This window comes from Poecilia formosa, unplaced genomic scaffold, assembly GCF_000485575.1.
Source record: "Poecilia formosa unplaced genomic scaffold, Poecilia_formosa-5.1.2 Scaffold79, whole genome shotgun sequence".
NCBI lineage: Eukaryota > Metazoa > Chordata > Actinopteri > Cyprinodontiformes > Poeciliidae > Poecilia > Poecilia formosa.
This window is the reverse complement of record NW_006800018.1, coordinates 619,255-636,711: the sequence shown is the minus strand read 5'-3', so window position 1 is coordinate 636,711 and position 17,457 is coordinate 619,255. Positions and strand designations below refer to the sequence as shown.

At 41.9% G+C, this 17,457-nt stretch overlaps 2 protein-coding genes across 7 annotated transcripts in view; one reads left to right on the top strand and one right to left on the bottom strand.

The window, feature by feature from the left end:
* The first annotated feature begins 7,195 nt into the window (after positions 1-7,195).
* On the top strand, positions 7,196-10,813 carry ckma (creatine kinase, muscle a). Of its 2 annotated transcripts, XM_007556451.2 has the most exons (8): positions 7,196-7,309; positions 8,364-8,571; positions 8,673-8,827; positions 8,910-9,042; positions 9,240-9,411; positions 9,795-9,918; positions 10,012-10,201; positions 10,314-10,492. In XM_007556451.2, exons 2-8 carry the CDS (start codon positions 8,379-8,381, stop codon positions 10,490-10,492), a joined length of 1,146 nt encoding a protein of 381 aa, XP_007556513.1. In that variant the 5' UTR covers positions 7,196-7,309; positions 8,364-8,378. The 2 variants fall into 2 exon arrangements, with proteins under 2 accessions (XP_007556513.1, XP_016529067.1); XM_016673581.1 differs by lacking the exon at positions 7,196-7,309 and having other exon boundaries at positions 8,379-8,571; positions 10,314-10,813.
* A 1,731-nt stretch (positions 10,814-12,544) lies between these two features.
* Positions 12,545-17,457, bottom strand: part of mark4a (MAP/microtubule affinity-regulating kinase 4a) — a 29,186-nt gene continuing 24,273 nt past the window's right edge. For 2 of the 5 annotated variants that reach the window (XM_016673577.1, XM_007556449.2), the window contains exon 17: positions 12,545-17,216. In XM_016673577.1, the coding sequence (XP_016529063.1) occupies positions 16,880-17,216 (337 nt within the window). In that variant the 3' untranslated portion in view covers positions 12,545-16,879. Of the gene's footprint in view, positions 17,254-17,457 lie in introns of all 5 variants that reach the window. The other 3 variants (XM_016673578.1, XM_007556450.2, XM_016673579.1) reach the window with 2 other exon arrangements.

Here is a 17,457-nt window from a genome sequence, read left to right as displayed (position 1 = left end):
AGCACCAAATAGAATCACAGTATATTCTTGCAGCATATCTATAAACACAAACATAAGTCGAGCTACTCTCGTTGGATAATTACCCGTTTTATTACTTGTATAGCGACTCAGCTGCGGCAATCAGATTGCCGCATCCCAACATAAAGGAGGAATTGCTGAAGTTCAAGCTGAGCATCAGAAAAGGGATGGCATTGACTTTAAGCCTATTTGTCAGTGTCAGATCAGACGATCTGAGTATCTCAGAAACTGTAGAACTGCCTGGACACAGTTGTTTAAAAAACAAAAGAAAAAAACATCAGCTTCAAAGAACAAGCTGTAAATCACTTGAACTCACTGAACGATTACAAAGAGGCTCAGGATGGATCAATTGGTCAAACACCTGAAAAGAATCCAGTTGGAGTAAAATGTCTATGATGTTTCAGTCTAATCAGTTCCTACTGACTCTCTCTTTACTCACCTTTACTGCATCCATCCACATTTGATCGAGTCAAATAGCAAGAATGTTAATTGATTATAAATTGACAAGTAGGAAAGGGGCAGGACATTATAAGATATTATATCTTCTACCTGCTCCTTTTCAAACAGAAAATATAAAATTTGCATGTCACATGGGCAAAATAATTTGTTTTACATTTTATTTCTTAAGTTTGTTTCATTCTATTTTATTTTCTTTTTCTTTATTGTCTTTTTTGTCTGTTCGAATTAAATAAATAAATAAATAAATAAATAAATAAATAAATAAATAAATAACGTTACTCATCTTTGTTTCCGACAAGGCTGGAATAGAGTCCTGCTTATTGGAGTGGAAAGGATGCCGATGTGCTGCAGACCACTAGATGGAGACATTTGTAAAGCAATGCAGAAGGCGACAGCCCTCCAACTCAGGAAGTTTCCATAATCTGTGACACAATGAAACGACGTCTCTTAGGCTGGGAAAAGAGCCAGACAGTTAACTAAACTTTAATTGAAAAGTAAGGAAGTTTGTGTTTGGCTGATTATTTCTTTGTTGCAATATTTCCTGGTAATTAACCTAAAACAGTTGGGAGATCTTTTTCTTTCCCCTCAACCTCAAATGGTGAAACGTTTGTAAGAAACATACATTTGCAAGGTGAGCATCAGTGTCAAGTATGTGGCAATGCCAAACCTTTTTGTAAATTGTATTTGAACAAGCAGACTGTTGCAACTACACTAATTGTTTTTATCCTTAATTTATTGTGAGATCCACAGAGAATGGCTTATGTTGATGTAAAAGGCATAAAACCACATCAGCTAACTGAACATGTTTCCTCATCAGGCCTTGAGTTAGACAGATACTCTGGGTTTTCATGTTTCTCAACGACATCCACTTCAAGTACTCGAGCTTGCGTCTTTTTATGCAATTTCTTCTTTTCTACTTCTTCATCAAGTTTCCTCAAAATGTTAAGGACACATTGCACACCATGCTGTCATGGGAAACAAAACACTATACTAGACTAATATGTGTTCAAAGAAGCTAAAGACCACTGAGTTAATGCAAAAGACCTTAAAAAAAAAAAAAAAAAGCATGGAGCACTACTGAACACTTTAAGAAACAACCAGAAGGTCTAGCAGCTGCTTTAGAATTGCAACCTGGGGTCTTTCTGCATTGTGTGTATGCATGGGTTCTCTCCATGTACTCCACATTCCTTCGACACCCTTAAAACACCTGTTAGGATAACTGTTACGTTAATTGGTCTGTTAAATCGTCCTTAGTGTGTGTGCATGGTTGTTTGCCCTGTGTGTCTCTGTGTTGTCCTATGATAGACAGGCCACCTGTCCAGGTTGTACCCTAAATTTGGCCAGTGACTAGGTGCCTACCTGGTGGAGGTAGGCACCAGCTCCTCATGACCCTGCATGGACAAGTGGCTATGAACAATGGGTAGACGGACACTTGGTGGCCATATTGGCTTTGAGAGACTGTGTTGTCAAGAAATGTCACACAGTGGAAGCCTGACTTCAAGACTGATTCCTTTGTGTTTCTCCTGAGTTGTAGCTGATTGTAAAATTAGATTACAACTTGCTGTGATCCATGGTACCATAACATACTGAGGTCCTATGGACTGTCAACCCCTTGTCCATTCAGATGAAGTGATGCACATTTTCTATGCTAAAATAAAGTGTTTCCTCATGCATTAATTAGAGAAGGTAAAGCCCATCTTGTCAGCATTAAACCTTGTGTTGTTAACTTGTTAATGCTGTGGGAATGAATGAATGAAGAAGAGCACACGCCCCATCCATGGTTTGTGCGTCAGCTTTGGATTTGAAAGTGTGTTTGCAGAAAAACCTTGTTTGCGGAGTTTTGCGACCTGCTAAGCTGGAGCTAAGGCCCAGTCTGAGATGAATAGAAAACTGAGTCGATGAAATTGAATCAGGCTCCTGCCTGGGTGGGGGTTGCTGTCCGACAGGGCGCACTTGGAGCTAGCAAGCCTTGTATAATTATAGCGTCGCCCCTGACCATGATGCGTACGCATGACTTAAGTTTTAGTGGGTGAAGACTTTGCACCGTGACGACCCTGCAAAACAAAACTCCTGGGATATACAGTTACAATCTAGTTTCAAACACTTGATGGCAATGACAAAGGCTAAAACAGTCAAATGATTTGATGTCTTCTAGTCCTTGATGAACACATGCAAGAGAAAGTCTGTCTGCAAGAATTACCCCGTTGCTTTGTGTGATGTAAGTCTGTATGCCAGTTCCTCTCAGACAGGTGCTGCACTGACAGAGATTTAAATATAGTCTGTCATAAAGGCGATATTTATAGCCCCTTCGTACGTCATTTTCGTAGTTGCCCAGCACATAATGTATCCATGCTTGTCATGTTTTGATGAAATTCACATTCCATGCCCTTTAAACAGTAGAAATGCATTGATACTTTTAACAAAGGCATTGAAATGACATAAATCCTTCTATTCCTGAGCCACTTGAGCTAATTTGTTCTCACCTAACAGTTAAGTGTAGCCCTGGGTGCAGCTGCAGCTTGACACCAAGCTATTCTGACACCGGTCAGGCAGTTGGCTAGGATTCCTTTCAAAGGGTCATGGTGCTTTAAGAAAGGGGTTCTGCAGGGTTATGAAGGATTGCTCACTTCCTCTGAGAAAATGTAGCAGCCAATAAAACAAAAACCAAAGATTCAAGTACTATTTTCTGTTTCCATTGCTTTGAATTCTATAACTTAATCAAAATCATTTAAAACCTGCTGCTACATTGTACAACATGAGTAATTAGGTGAGTATTTCTGTAACCTGTTGGGTGTTCCAGTGTACAAGTTGCAAGGATCGTATCACCACCTTGTTGCATAACTGTCCAAGACTGGAATTATTCAATTGCTGTAAGTAAATGTTGGTGTCAGATTTGCTTGTGTCAGTTCCCCTTTCTAGAAACCAGACCTTTAAACTCAATTTGAGCGATGCTAACTGTTGCGGTACACATCTTGGAACAACTTTTGTTTCCCCAATCTTTGGAGTTTTTCTAACTTAAAAAAACAACAACTCCCAAGCCTGAGGAAAAATCCTTTCCCTTTTCCCTTGGGCTTAGGCTTGGAGGGTTGCAAAAGATTTCTTACACAATGTATTTTGCACAGACAAAACCAAAGTTAAGATGTTTTGCAATAAGGTACAGGAAGTCAGAACAAAAAACTATTAAGGCAAGGTGGTGGAGGGCTCATCGTTTAGGTTCATTTTGCAGCCGTAGCACTGACCCTTTTGCAATCTTTTAATCAACTCTTTCTAAATATAAGTAGATAATTAAATCATGGCCATAACAAAACATCTCAACAAGGAATTAAACCATTGCAACTCTCTACTTGAAATGATGTAGGATATCAGCAGACCGTTGACCAACTGAACAGTTCCTAATCGAAATTACATAAAAAAGGGTTTAAAGAAAAGAGTGTGCCAAAGTTTCTCAATCAACATTTGAGAGACTGACATGTTCACTCAAAGATGATGATTTCCTAATTTTGCAGCTAAATAGCATTTATCCAAAAACATTTTGAATTTTCACCTGAGATTTCGATCCAAAACCACTTCAAAGAAGCTTTTGGTTTTCATATTGTAAAAATTAGACTGTGCTAAGATTTTCTAAGCTTTTCCACATATAATGTGACATTTACCATGTGTATTCAAGAAAAAATATATTAGACAAATAGATAAAAGCATAAGTATGAAAACCTGCAAACTAATACCTAGGTGATGCACCTGAAATAAAGTTTAAGTGTCCATGTGATACTTACTTATTTGCGTTTTTTTTTTTTTTTTCGACTAAAGCCTGCAGAGAGGAGAAAGACAATCTCAAAACAAGCTCCTTCCAAGTACGGTGTCAAGAAGTTGAAGACCCCTTGAATCAATGTCATTCCAAAAAATTTAGCAAAAGCTTAAATACTGCCAAAAATAAGCTTCATGAAACACAAAGGTGACAGCGTTGTAATTTGTGGTGACTTTTCATCTGATGGAACTGAGGTTTCGGCTGAGATGGATGAAAATATAATCGGGTCAATTTTGACCCAAGACTTTCAGAACAGGAGATCAAAAATTGATTGGGATTTAAAGTTCAGAGCAAAACCTTACAAAAAAAACCTACGAGGTCACGAGGGTAGGCAATGAGGACAAGGTATGTCCTTGTTGTCTGATGGACTGTGAAAAGGTAGAGTGATCAAAGCAAGACATGGGATGCAGATATTGAATCTTGTACATGCCAGATTATTTTTTTATTTTATCCTCACGACAAGCTTTGGAATGAAACCCAGCTAATTGCATATTATAAGCTTAGCACATGAAGTGGTTGCAGAAACCTGCTCTAACTTGGTAACCTTTGACTTTGTGCAGGACAGGCAGTGGACAGCTGGGTAACATGAGAAGAGGTTACATGGGGAGCATGTGGGCAAACGGCCCTGTCCGCTGTGCCTCCTGATCCCGCCTCCGCCAAAAGCAGGAACAAGGAGAGAAGCTGACAAAATACCGTCGGAGAAACTGTGAGAGCTCTTTTGTCTCAAGATCTTTGGCTGCGACGAAGTGTAAGCTTAGCAGGGGGGATGCGATCCCAATGTGCCGGCTATGCGCAGACGGGAGCAGTGATATCACGAGGAAGCAGGAGTAGCAGGTGTGAACCAAGCAGCTGCCTGTGAGAGGGCCGGGGTATCCCACAAGCACAGCTGCAGGAAGGATCCTGGGATCATCACAGTTTTAGCTCTAACCTAATGGTTCAGCAGTTAAAGATCTTATTTGACAAAAATGCTTGGGTAACTACAGAGCAATACAATCTGTAAAGGAGTCCAAATGAAATTATAGTAAATAAATGGCAGACTGATCGCTTCAAAACAAAAGCAGATATTGGTGGAATCGTTATCTATAAGGTAAGAGTACACTTAGATGACTACAGACATGATGAGAAGAGCAGCAAATAAGCTCTTTAAATGCATCACAGACAGAAAATTCACGGGTCAGTACTCTTTGAACAAATTTGGTGTATTTGCAAATAAAAGCTTGTAAATTCAATAAAATGATTTGATTGGTCCTGAGTTGAACTTTTGCCCTCATTAATGCAACATTCAGACTGGATGCATTAAAATGTCTCTTATCTTTGTTTTCTTATATAAAAAAAAGGTTGTGACTGTTTAAAAAAATGAAATAACTAATCAACTTTGCTGCAGAATATGTTACATTTTAACTGTAGCATTAATGAACAATCAGGTCTTTCTTTTTAGATGAATTTGGTGTGAGCACCTAAATTTACTTTGAAGTACATGACGAAGGATGAAAAATCCTCATGTGAAGGAGGTTTTTATTAAATTAAGTAGTCTTAAAACAGGCAAGCATTCATCTGACAAATACGGATCAAAGAATTGCAGGATCTCCTGTTAAAAAAAATAAATAATTTTAGTTAAAAAGTTGAGAGAAGCAGTCACAGAAAGACAACTTTCCCCAGATAAATACTTTATGCAAGTTCAGGCTTACTTGACTGTCTCAGCAATATTGGATAGTGCACTTTACTTAGGGCTGCATGATGGTGCAGCTGGTAACACTGGTGGCTTGCAGCAAGAAGGACCTGGGTTCAAATCCCTGCCTGGGGTCTTTTGGCATGCAGTTTGCATGCTTGTAACTTCCTGGCGTCTCTCCAGATACTTCAGCTTCCTCTTGTAGTCCAAAAAATTGCTTGGCTAATTTGTTTCTCTAAATTGCCGTAAGCTATGTGTGTGTGTACTGGTACATTAGACTCTTTGACAGACTGGTGACTGGTGATAATAGACTTTGGTTTTCCCCAGTTGCACTGTTTGACACTTATGGCAGCCGTCTTGAGTTTTAAGGTTGGAATTCAGTCTTTCAGAAGACATTCCACTTAGTTTGAAACTGGGAAATTCAGGTTTTTAGAAACGGAGTAGAAATGTTTTTTTAAGACTCTTAGTCATCACTTTCACACCTGTGGCTCAGAGGGAGCAGCTGCCTCAAAATCTGAAAATTGTGGGTTCAATTCCAGCTTCCTCCTGCAATGTATTGATGTGTCCTTGTGCCAGGCACTTAACGCCAAGTTGCCTACCAGTCTGGATAAATAAGTCCAGTTTGGTGAATGTGGCTCTAGTTTAGAGCTTTGAGTCGTCATAACGACTAGAAAACATAATAAATTCAACCCATTTACCATTAAACCCTAAGCCGTGAGAAAACACCTTATACACGTCACAAAGAAAGGTTCTGTTACTTGGCAAATACCGTCGACAAGCCCTCACTACTCATCATCTCTGAAATCCAGAGAAGACTTTGCCTAATAAATAAACAGTGTTGCCAGGCAGCATCACTTAATACATCTGCTACGCCCAAGAGAGAAGAAGACAAACTCTGTCTAATATTCACACCTAACACAAGGATCCCTGTTCTTCCTGGCACGCCTGGCAAACCACAAGCTTTTTCTTGTATCTTTGCTCGCTGACCACCCCCTCTTTCCTCCCCCAACCGTCGTATCATCTGCACCTCTAACTGCATTACTCCATTACTCTTCCAGTCCCCTCACCCATCCTACTGGGGCTATGTATGGGTCCTTGTGGGAGGAGGACCAGCTGTGGTAACCTTCTTGGATGACAGTGTTGCAAAGGCGCCCCTTTCACAAACTGTTCAGAGTATCAGTTCAGAAACCAGCCAATGAAAGCCCAGCAGGCACTAAAATGGCCAAACGAATGGCAGACGTCTGCCCGGTATATAAACAGGGAGCAGAGACCTCCAGAGCTGGGTGACCCCTATTTTGGCTGTGGTGAACAGGATCTGATCCCAAGGACTGTTACCTCTGTTCTTGTCTTGTGCGCAGGTAAAATATATATATGTATATATATATATAACCCAATAATGTTTTGATGTTAAAGAAGGTCAAGACGAGGTAGAGATCTAGTTACTGCACGTGCCAAACATTTTAGTAGCTCAAAATACCAGACCAAAATTTCCATAGCAAAGGAAGACTCTGAAACCAGATGGCTTCAAAAATCGCTAGGGTAAAAGTTGCAGTTAGTCTTTGTGGATGTCCAGAATGTGTCTTCCTAAAATAATGTACCAGGTTCTCCAGTTTACTGAATTTTGCCACTTCTCTGTGTTTAGTGAAGCTGACTTGAGATAATACTTTAGGTCATTTAGGTCCTAGTAAAGGTGTTCTGCAGATATTTCTGTCATATTGAGAGTGCTCTCTCAATGAATGGGGACGTGCATGTTTAATAAGCAATCTATAAACCGACAAGCTGTTTTGGCAGCTTTTCTTTATGAGCTTTAATCTTATAAAATAACAACTAAACTTAAACAGTTATTATGTTGAGTAAAAATGTATCGCAGTGAACAACAACTAGAGAAATCAGAAGTAAAATTCAAAGTAAAGTGAATATTTCTGGTGGGCGAGGTCTCGGAATAGAAACGTGTCTCTAACTTGTTAAAATTCTATCTTAGGCTCACCACAATGACACCTGTGAGTAATACTCTCACAGTCGTCTGATCTGGTGTAGCGGTGTGAGACATGCTTTCAAAACTTTGTATTTTTGCCCACAGATTATTAAGGTACTGCCTGTGTAGCGTGAGTACATAAAGGGTATACAGTCAGATGCACCCGAGCTAAAAATACCCAAAGATCAGGCGCTGCTCCATCTAACCCTCCATTTCAGCGTGACACCTGAGCCTGAGTCTGAGTGACACATGTTACCAGGATTCCACAGCAGGCGCCATTTAAATTTTGCAGCTGTCCCAGAGAATACCTAAATCATAAATTATGATTCCGTTCACATCGAGGCATATTACGTGTTCACTTATGATAGACCCAAGATGAAGGTTTGTGTTTCTATCTTTTTTTTTTTTTTTAAATGAATGTTTTCCTCTTTCTGTAGTGTTAGAAAGCAATCATGCCTTTCGGAAACACCCACAACAACTTCAAACTCAACTACAAAGTTGAGGAGGAGTTCCCAGACCTGTCCAAGCACAACAACCATATGGCCAAGGTTCTGACCAAGGAGATATATGGCAAGCTGAGGGACAAGCAGACACCAAGCGGTTACACTTTGGATGATGTGATCCAGACTGGTGTCGACAACCCCGGTGAGAGAGACGGCGATGCTAGTAGTCAAATATGATTCAACAGAACCAGTTCCATGCAATCTACTTCACGCTCTCCTCCTGCACTTGCTCCTGTGCTTCAGGTCACCCCTTCATCATGACTGTTGGCTGCGTCGCTGGTGACGAGGAGTCCTACGAGGTTTTCAAGGACCTTCTTGACCCCATCATCTCCGACCGTCATGGTGGATACAAGTCCACTGACAAGCACAAGACTGACCTCAACTTTGAGAACCTGAAGGTGCCTGAAGCTCCACAGCAAAGTGACTCTTAAAACCCATCTACATAGGAGATGACCTAATGAACTGAAACTTTTTCTCTAGGGTGGTGATGACCTGGACCCCAACTATGTCCTGTCCAGCCGTGTCCGTACTGGTCGCAGCATCAAGGGATACACCCTGCCCCCCCACAACAGCCGTGGCGAGCGTAGAGCTATCGAGAAGCTGGCTGTTGAGGGTAAGCAATACTTAGTTTGAGAGAACTAGAGGGAATCCTAGACACAACTGTTTGGGTTGTGTGAAATGGTGAACCCAGAGAGAAACCTCAGAAGAAACATGTTCTGTTCTTTTAATAATAATTAGCTGTCAGGTGACCAGAAACTAACACCGTCTCTCTTTGCTTAAGCTGCCCTGACACACTGTCTGCCCCTGCAGCTCTCACCAGCCTGGACGGTGAGTTCAAGGGAAAGTACTATCCCCTGAAGTCCATGACTGACGCCGAGCAGGAGCAGCTGATCAGCGATCACTTCCTGTTTGACAAGCCCGTCTCTCCCCTGCTGACCTGCGCCGGCATGGCCCGCGACTGGCCCGACGCCAGAGGCATCTGGTCAGTGCACCCAGATAACCTTGAGACTACACAAAACACTCACCGAAAACGCCCATGACCACTTCTATGTTTCTTCAGTAGGGGTGATGAGGTGGGGCTTCCTCCTGTAATCGGTGGGTTGCTGGTTTGAAGCCCTCCTCCGTCTGTTTTAGTTGTTGTCTGCTTGGGCACTTCAACCAGCCGGCCTGGTGCTGGTGGTCAGAGGGCCGGGTGGCAGCCTTGCCTCCGTCCGTCAGACTTCCCCGGTAGTAGCTTACCACCATTCAGTGAATGACTGAATGTAGTACAAGGCACTTTGGGGTCCTCTGAACTAGACAAAGTGCTTTAAAAGTATAAGCCATTTACCATTTTTTTTCTGTCTTTTCTTCTCCGTCTCCTCTTAGGCACAATGACAACAAGACCTTCTTGGTCTGGGTAAACGAGGAGGATCACCTGCGTGTCATCTCCATGCAGAAGGGAGGCAACATGAGGGAAGTCTTCAGGCGTTTCTGCGTTGGCCTGCAGAAGGTAGGTGATGAGAGGATTTTTAGGTTTTTTTTAAGTCTTTTTCTGAAAACAAAGAAATAATTTTTCCCTAATTGTCTTCCCATGATTCAAAAGATTGAGGAGATCTTCAAGAAACACAACCATGGCTTCATGTGGAACGAGCATCTCGGCTACATCCTGACCTGCCCCTCCAACCTGGGCACCGGCCTGCGTGGCGGCGTCCACGTCAAGCTGCCCAAGCTGAGCACACATCCTAAATTTGAGGAGATCCTCACAAGGCTGCGCCTGCAGAAGCGTGGCACAGGTACTAGCAGACCGCACTGCTTTGACTATTTGTAGATCAGCACTGGAGTAAGATCCTAACAGAGTGCAGAGATCTGGTTTTCAGCCTCTCATCCCTTTCTGTCCTGCTCTAGGCGGTGTGGACACTGCGTCCGTGGGTGGCGTGTTTGACATCTCCAACGCTGACCGTCTGGGCTCCTCTGAGGTGGAGCAGGTCCAGCTGGTGGTTGACGGCGTCAAGCTCATGGTCGAGATGGAGAAGAAGCTCGAGAAGGGAGAGGCCATTGACGGCATGATCCCCGCCCAGAAGTAAAGAGGGACAATCTTCCTGTTTTCTTGTGACCATTCATGTGCAATCGAGCCAGCTGATGGGTGTGCAGAGAACAGCTGCTCTCCTAGAGACTTTGGCCTCTGCTAAACTCTTTCCTTCCTTCCAGCTTTTTTTTTCTTTTCTCGATCATTTTGAACTTTTTTTTTTTCACGTTCTCCCCAGACGGTTGGTTACATATCCTGGGATCAACCTCCACTGAGCTGGGCTCTCCTGGCAGATGTGGCATCACCTACTTTTTGTAATAAAAAGTGATGATTAATAAACCTGTTCACACTGTTCAATAAAAAGTGCCCCATTATGAAATGTTCAGAGTACTTTTGTTTGCTGATTGGTTTCCGTCAGTTGGTTAGTATATTGTCAAAATCACCTTTGGCAAAAAAATGACATAGACTATTAGTTTAGGAAGGTGACGATATGTAAGTTTGTAGCGCTGACTTTAGCAGCTCTGCCTCCAACTCTAAAAAGCTGACTCTCCTAACCACTTTTCAGGCTTTTACATTGTTGTTGATGTTTTTTGGTCTGGCGTTGCTTCAGTTCATCTGGATAATCCTCATAAGGTCCCACTGCTGCTTAGTAATCAGACTTTTTTTATGGTCGTGCTGCTGTTGATTTGCTGCTATTCTGGAATAATTATTATATAGATGATAAGGATTCAGATGAGCTTCAGCTGTCAGACAGACAGGCTAAAATTTGACTGTGCAATCCTCAATTAGACATATGAATTCATTGTCCGACACAAACATCACAATGGCCCTGCTTGACCTTGAGCTCTTTGGTTTGTACCAAACCTTTTTGTCTCTCTTGTTCAAAAGACAGTCGGCTACAGTAAGGACGAACAAGGACAGCTTGTGAAGCCAGTTACCATATATCTGTTTAACATAATTTTTAGCTATGTCATGAATGTAAATATTTTCTAAGCCAACTCCGACCTGTAGAATCTGAGATTTAGTTCTTTTTTGTGTCATTACAGTTTGACTTATCTTGCCCTCTGTTTAATGTTGAGACTCTACATTGTTTGGAAATTGCTTTAGCGACTGTCGTTGCTGTTATACTTAACATACATATTTATCCAAACCTTTGGCTTTTAAGGCAATCGGTAAAACTCAGAAATGGCCCATTAATTACATGCTTTACTTAGCAAGCAATTACTGCAGCCAACTTTTCCTACACAAGCTTAATGAAGTAACAAAGGAGCTTTTCTTTTACATCTTGCTCATCCAGTTTGGCTTGTAAGCAGTAGTGGAATCTGTTGCATGTTTTGGTACATTTTAGGCGAATATTATATCATTTTATGACCTCAAAATTCGATAATCGTTATTATATTCTGAATCTCAAAACTTCTGAGTATGTTTCCAGGATTCCTACATGTTTTTAATGTAAAAGTTTCTCAGCACTTTATGTTAATTTTGAAATGCAAAACACTGAAGGTTACCTTAAACCGATAGCTTTATACATTGGGTAGATAAGGATGGACGGACAAACACAAGGAAGCAAAGATAGAAAGAAAGTAAGGAATACATGACGAGGAAAGAATAGATGATACGAAAGGAAGAAACAACACAATGGTGAAAGGAAGGAAGCGTTTGGAGACAAATGGAAGAATTGACACAAGGAAGGAATAAAAGAAAAACAAAGAAGGAAAAGACACAAAAAAGGATTGGAAGTAAAACATCATGATGACAGAGAGATGAGAGGAGGGACAAAACGATGGCAGGACAGAAGAAAGGAAACACACAGAGGGAAAGGAGAAATGGGACAAGAAAGGAACGAAGGGTACGATGGAAATATAAAGAAGTTAAGAGAAGCCAGATGAAAGGAAGTATTTTCTTTTTCCACATTTATTCTGACCTAGAAACTACTAAAAATCTAATTCCAGGCGTTTCCAGATTGCGTGGGAATCCTGACTCTGTTGTATAATGACTGTGCAGAAGCACCAAATGGGAGCCAGTGGTCGGCCGTGGGGGAAGGAAAGGAACAAACGACCCAAAACCAGGGAAAATACTCACATCAGACACAAAAACAAACTGACAATAATGCCAACATCAGTGAATTTTATTCAACTTCAGCTCCATGTTCTCTTCAGATACCACAACCACCCAGTCTCAGTTTACAATTTTGCTTCTGTGGGAAGAAATTTAACAGCAGAACAGAGTCAGACTGTGACTATTCCTACGTTTGTTTTGCATACAACATCAGCTGTTCTGAAAATCCTTTTAGAAATGAAGTCGGTGTAAAACACTGAGCCAACTGAGCTTGTAATACTGTTCTGTTCCCAACAACCAGACCAGACTCTCTTCCTCTGAACTCCCACCAATAAATACTCCTTTAAAAAGTCTTCACAGTAATTCTTCACACTTCAAGACAACGTCACTCCATCTTAAGCAATAACATTGAGTTGTGTGACTCGAAGGTATAATCTTTTCTTTTTTTCCCCACACACATTTAAGATCACACACCAGTAGTATAGCTTTTCTATGGCTTGCTTGCAACTCTGGGCTTTTTAACCGTGTCATGGCATTAGCAGGATTTGTGTGAATTCAAGTTAAATCTCTTATCGTCAAACAACGAGGTGGAAGAAAGTCACTGTATCTCACTGGAGCCCTTCTGTTTGTTTCTGTCAAAAGGGGGGAAGGTTTAAGGGCGAGGGGGAGCTGGAGCTTCATTGAACAATTAGCTTGTACAAACTGATGGCGTCTGCATTTCATAAAGCCTCCAATCCAAGATGTGCATCACAGTTCATTTTTCCCCCCATCATAATCCAAACTCTGAAGTCATGCAGGATTGCAGGTTAGTTTTGCTCCCCCATGTCACTGACAGAAACAGTTTTAATCTAGAATTACTTCCCTTGTTCTAACTATAAATAAACCTTGAGCTCTAAGATATATACTATATTCATATATTTTATATACAGCCATCGACTGACTGATATAAATCCTGTTTTTTTTAATGATATTATTCTAAAAAATAAATAAAGTACCTGTGCAAATATCCACAAATTGAAGTGTTTCACATTTAAGACATTGGCGCCCTCCAGTGACTAGTACTGGGCATGACCTACACAGGTACACTGGAGGGAGCTGATTCAAGTCAAAGCAAAGTGCATTGAGGTCTATATTACCTAATGCTAATATACACCACAATGAAAACCGTCCAGGGAGAGGACATGGACAGACTCCTGGCGTCCATGTTGGTGCGTGCTTCTCAACCTGAGGGGTTGGGGGGGACAGCAGGTCCCCCTGTTGGACTCCCAGAAGCAGCACACACCAAACAGGACCGAGAAGATTCCACACGACATGACAGAGTGAAATACGGCTGATTGTTTCCCTGTGGGGGACGGAGGAGGGGGGATGAAGCCAAAACACTCACTGTGACTCATACAAAAAAAGTTCTCCGTGTGTATGAAGGCGAAGGACCGATGGGTTTGAGTCGAGGAAGTTGGTGGAGTCCTGATGGGTGTGGACATGTGGGGGCGGAGGTGGGATGGGGTTGGTTTAGTTTGGGTTACCATGAGTAAAACCACAACTGAGAGAAAGTTTTAACAGTAAATCAGCAGCCAAACAATATGACCTCTGTAGTCTACGCAAATATCACAGTACATTGTTCACTAAAAACAGGGAGGGAGCATAGAAAGCTTTCTCAGTTTTTTTTTTTTTTTTCCGTTTTCCTTTTTTACATTAAATAAGTACTGTATGAAGGCGCTGGGGGGTGTTCACTTTAAAGGCAACTGGACTAACAAGAAGAAAACAGTATCCACATTGCCTCCATTGTGCCTGTCCAGGTACAGAACCCGCCCCCTGATCTCCGCAGTCACCGATAATGGACTGAGCAGTTCTTATACCGGGGCTACAGGGATAAAGAGGTGCACATTTGGGGAAGTACATGACCTCAGCATGTAAGGGTGAGGTGGGATGAGAGGTGCTGCTGCTTGGCTGATCCGTGTTTTGGTGTTTCCCACCAACAAGAGATGATGAGCAAGGTGAGATCACATGGCACAGAATAGAGTCAACACAAGAGTTGCATTGCATTGATAGTACACTAGAGTTGCAGTGTTGCTTGTTATTCTGCAGAGCAATGAAAGACTGTTACCGTGGGAGTAACAGATCCAGAGGGAAACCCAGACCTCCCGCTCACCAGAGGCACTCATCAGCTCATTCTGGGCAATCCCCTGGTCAGAAGGGAAACATGGTCCCTCCAGTTCGTTCTGGGTCTCCTTAGAGTGGGATGTTACTGGAAGACCTTCAAACAGACACAGCCTGATCAAATACCCTCACCACTTAAGCCTCTACTCTCAGCTCCCCCTGGATGACAGAGGTCTTCAACCTATTTATAATGGAGAGCCTTCACGCTACAAAAGGAACTACCATAATTTCAATCTGTCAGTCTAACGGTATTCAAACAGGTAAAATGTTGTTCTGTTACCTGAGGATTTTGAGCAACTGGATAGTGTCTGTATTCATAACCCTAAACCTAGATTTATCTGTTCCCACAATTTAGTAAAATACTGTAATATTTGTTTAAGTGAACAAATCCAGCTTAAGAACGAGCTACAAATCATTATTTTAGTTGAGTAAAGTTGAAAAGTGGGACAAAGCCTCATCTTTAGACACAATAATGTTTAGCCTCAAACAGTTTTCAAGTCACCGTCTCATTACTACAAACGTTTTACATCGAAGTCTTTTGTGTCTTCAGTTTCATATAATTCCAGGAGGATTCCAGAAAGAGTCCCGGAGCGACTGGAATTTTCTCGTGGCGCTTCCCAAGCTGTTGCCGGGTGCTGCTAGCTAGTCGGCTAAAGGAAGACAATTCTTGTCAACAAACACAAAGCTTGTGTTGAAAGATATTTCCACTCAATCATCGCTTCTAATAAGGTAGCAGTGTTTGCAAACAGATCATAGCAACAAGCTTTGAGAGTTACTTTGCCTGTCAGTAAAAGAAAAGCCTCCTGGCATGTTGCTACTGAGGCTAATTAATCAGCTGCTAACAGATTGTTAGACTTGGATGTATTGTTTGCTTATGAAGTACTAGTAAGCAGAAGAAGGCTATTTCATATTTAGCTTAAGTATGACACAATTTTATATGTTTACATAAACTTTTAATACAGCCTTCTGGCTCTCTGATAGTTTATTCGACACTGACTTTAGATTTTATGATGCTTGTGGCTGGAATAATTTAGTTTTTATTAGTTTCTCAAGTACATGAAATAGCTTAGCACAGATTGTGCAACAACGATTTAACACCAACACTTTCCATATGTCAGGGAAGGGAACTAAATGTTATTGTAGCTATAATAGTAACATTGCATTTTGATATTTTAGCAGCACTGATAATCTTATTTCTCTCTTTTTTAAATAATTATATTGGGCTAATACATTTTTGTGTTAATACTGTCACACTGTAAAACAAAAGTATTTTGCTCATGGTTTTTGTGGGAGCTGCATGGGAACCAATTTGACCAAAAATAATTTCTTTCCTTTTTTAATTTCCAGTCATGAAGAAAGTACGTATGTTTTTTTTTTTTTTTATAAAAGTAATTCCACCATGTTATGATTTTTTGTTTTAATTAAGTCAGCAGTATAACAGTGATGATTACAAAAAGTGACTACGCTGTGAGAATCTCAGACCAAACAATGCCAACTGGAAAGCTTTGCTCCACAAGTTCATGAACTTGGAAATCTCATTGGCATTTTGGACTTAGAATACATCCCTGATTGGCTATTGTTACTCCACATTAGCCTCTGATTGGCCTTGACAGACACATCAACTCCCAGTGACCTTAATCTGACACAGTCATTGCCAGACTGTTCCCATGAGTCAATGCAATGCAACCCTTCGCCCGTATGACCACGGAGTTGGACATGTTATCATGTGTGGCGACTGTCCGTAAGTGGTCAAAAGTAGAATGAAACAGTACATGTGACTGTCATATAAAAAGAGTTAAAAAAGGACTTGGTGGTCAGTGACATCTGATAGCGCAGGGATGTTTCTTTCTGTGGAGATGAGAGTGACAGTGGGTAAAAACAAGGATCAGAGCATAACAAAATAAAGAGTCATTATGGCTAAGAGTAGCAATAAAAAATATTCAACTAGGTTCCATCTGATCCAGATCCAGTGGTTGCAGTAGCTCAGTGAAGAAGCTGGCTGAGCCGGGTCGGTGATTGGGTGGACGGTGGGGAGCTTCGGTCAGCGTTACCTTACTGCTCAGGTGTGTGCGAGTCTATGTGTGTGTGCAGAGGGGGTATTCCTGAAAGGGTCCAGCCCCTTGCCCCCATCTCTGTCCCCCACCCGGTCCCCATGCCCCTGCTTCAATTCACTTGGCGCACACACATAAACGCACAGAAACACACTCTCGATGCAAACACTCCCTCTGGCTCAAAGTTCAAGGTCCTTTGAGATTTGGGTAGCGATGTCCCGAAAAGCTAGCGGTGCCCCCCAGAGTCGCGTGTAGCGTACCCCGTTAGAAGTCTCGGAGGTGTCCGTGGATAGATGGCACACCTCGGCCTCAAAAGCCACGCGGCCCCCTGCCACGCCGTGGGTGCAGGAGAGCAGAAAGGGGCCGGAATGGTGGACCTGGCAGCCACATCCGAGCGCAGCCTCCCGCAGAGCCAGTACCACCTCCGCAGGGTCCCGCCGCCCACCGCCTCTCAGATTCCAGCCACGTCCGACGGCCCGGGGCTCGGACGCTTTTTGATACCCAGGTAGATGGCAACTAGGGGAGGACAGTTCAAGCATTAGGATTAATGTGACTAAATTTTGCACAAACAAGTGAGGAAGTTTGTGCGTGGACGACGATATCGTCTTTGATGTAACCGTGCTTTACAACAAGAAATGCTAAAACCACAGATGCATTTTCTGTACAAGGAACAAAAAAACCCACATTTTTAAAAAGTAGAACAAAGACATAATGAAGCAACCACAAACGTGTGTAATTTTTGTTCCAAGTATCCTGT

Coding starts and splice junctions, on each gene's coding strand:
- ckma (XM_016673581.1), top strand. CDS start 8,379: ATGCCTTTCGGAAACACCCACAACAACTTCAAACTCAACTACAAAGTT. Junction 8,828..8,909: donor TCAACTTTGAGAACCTGAAG/GTGCCTGAAGCT, acceptor CTTTTTCTCTAG/GGTGGTGATGACCTGGACCC. Junction 9,919..10,011: donor TCTGCGTTGGCCTGCAGAAG/GTAGGTGATGAG, acceptor ATGATTCAAAAG/ATTGAGGAGATCTTCAAGAA.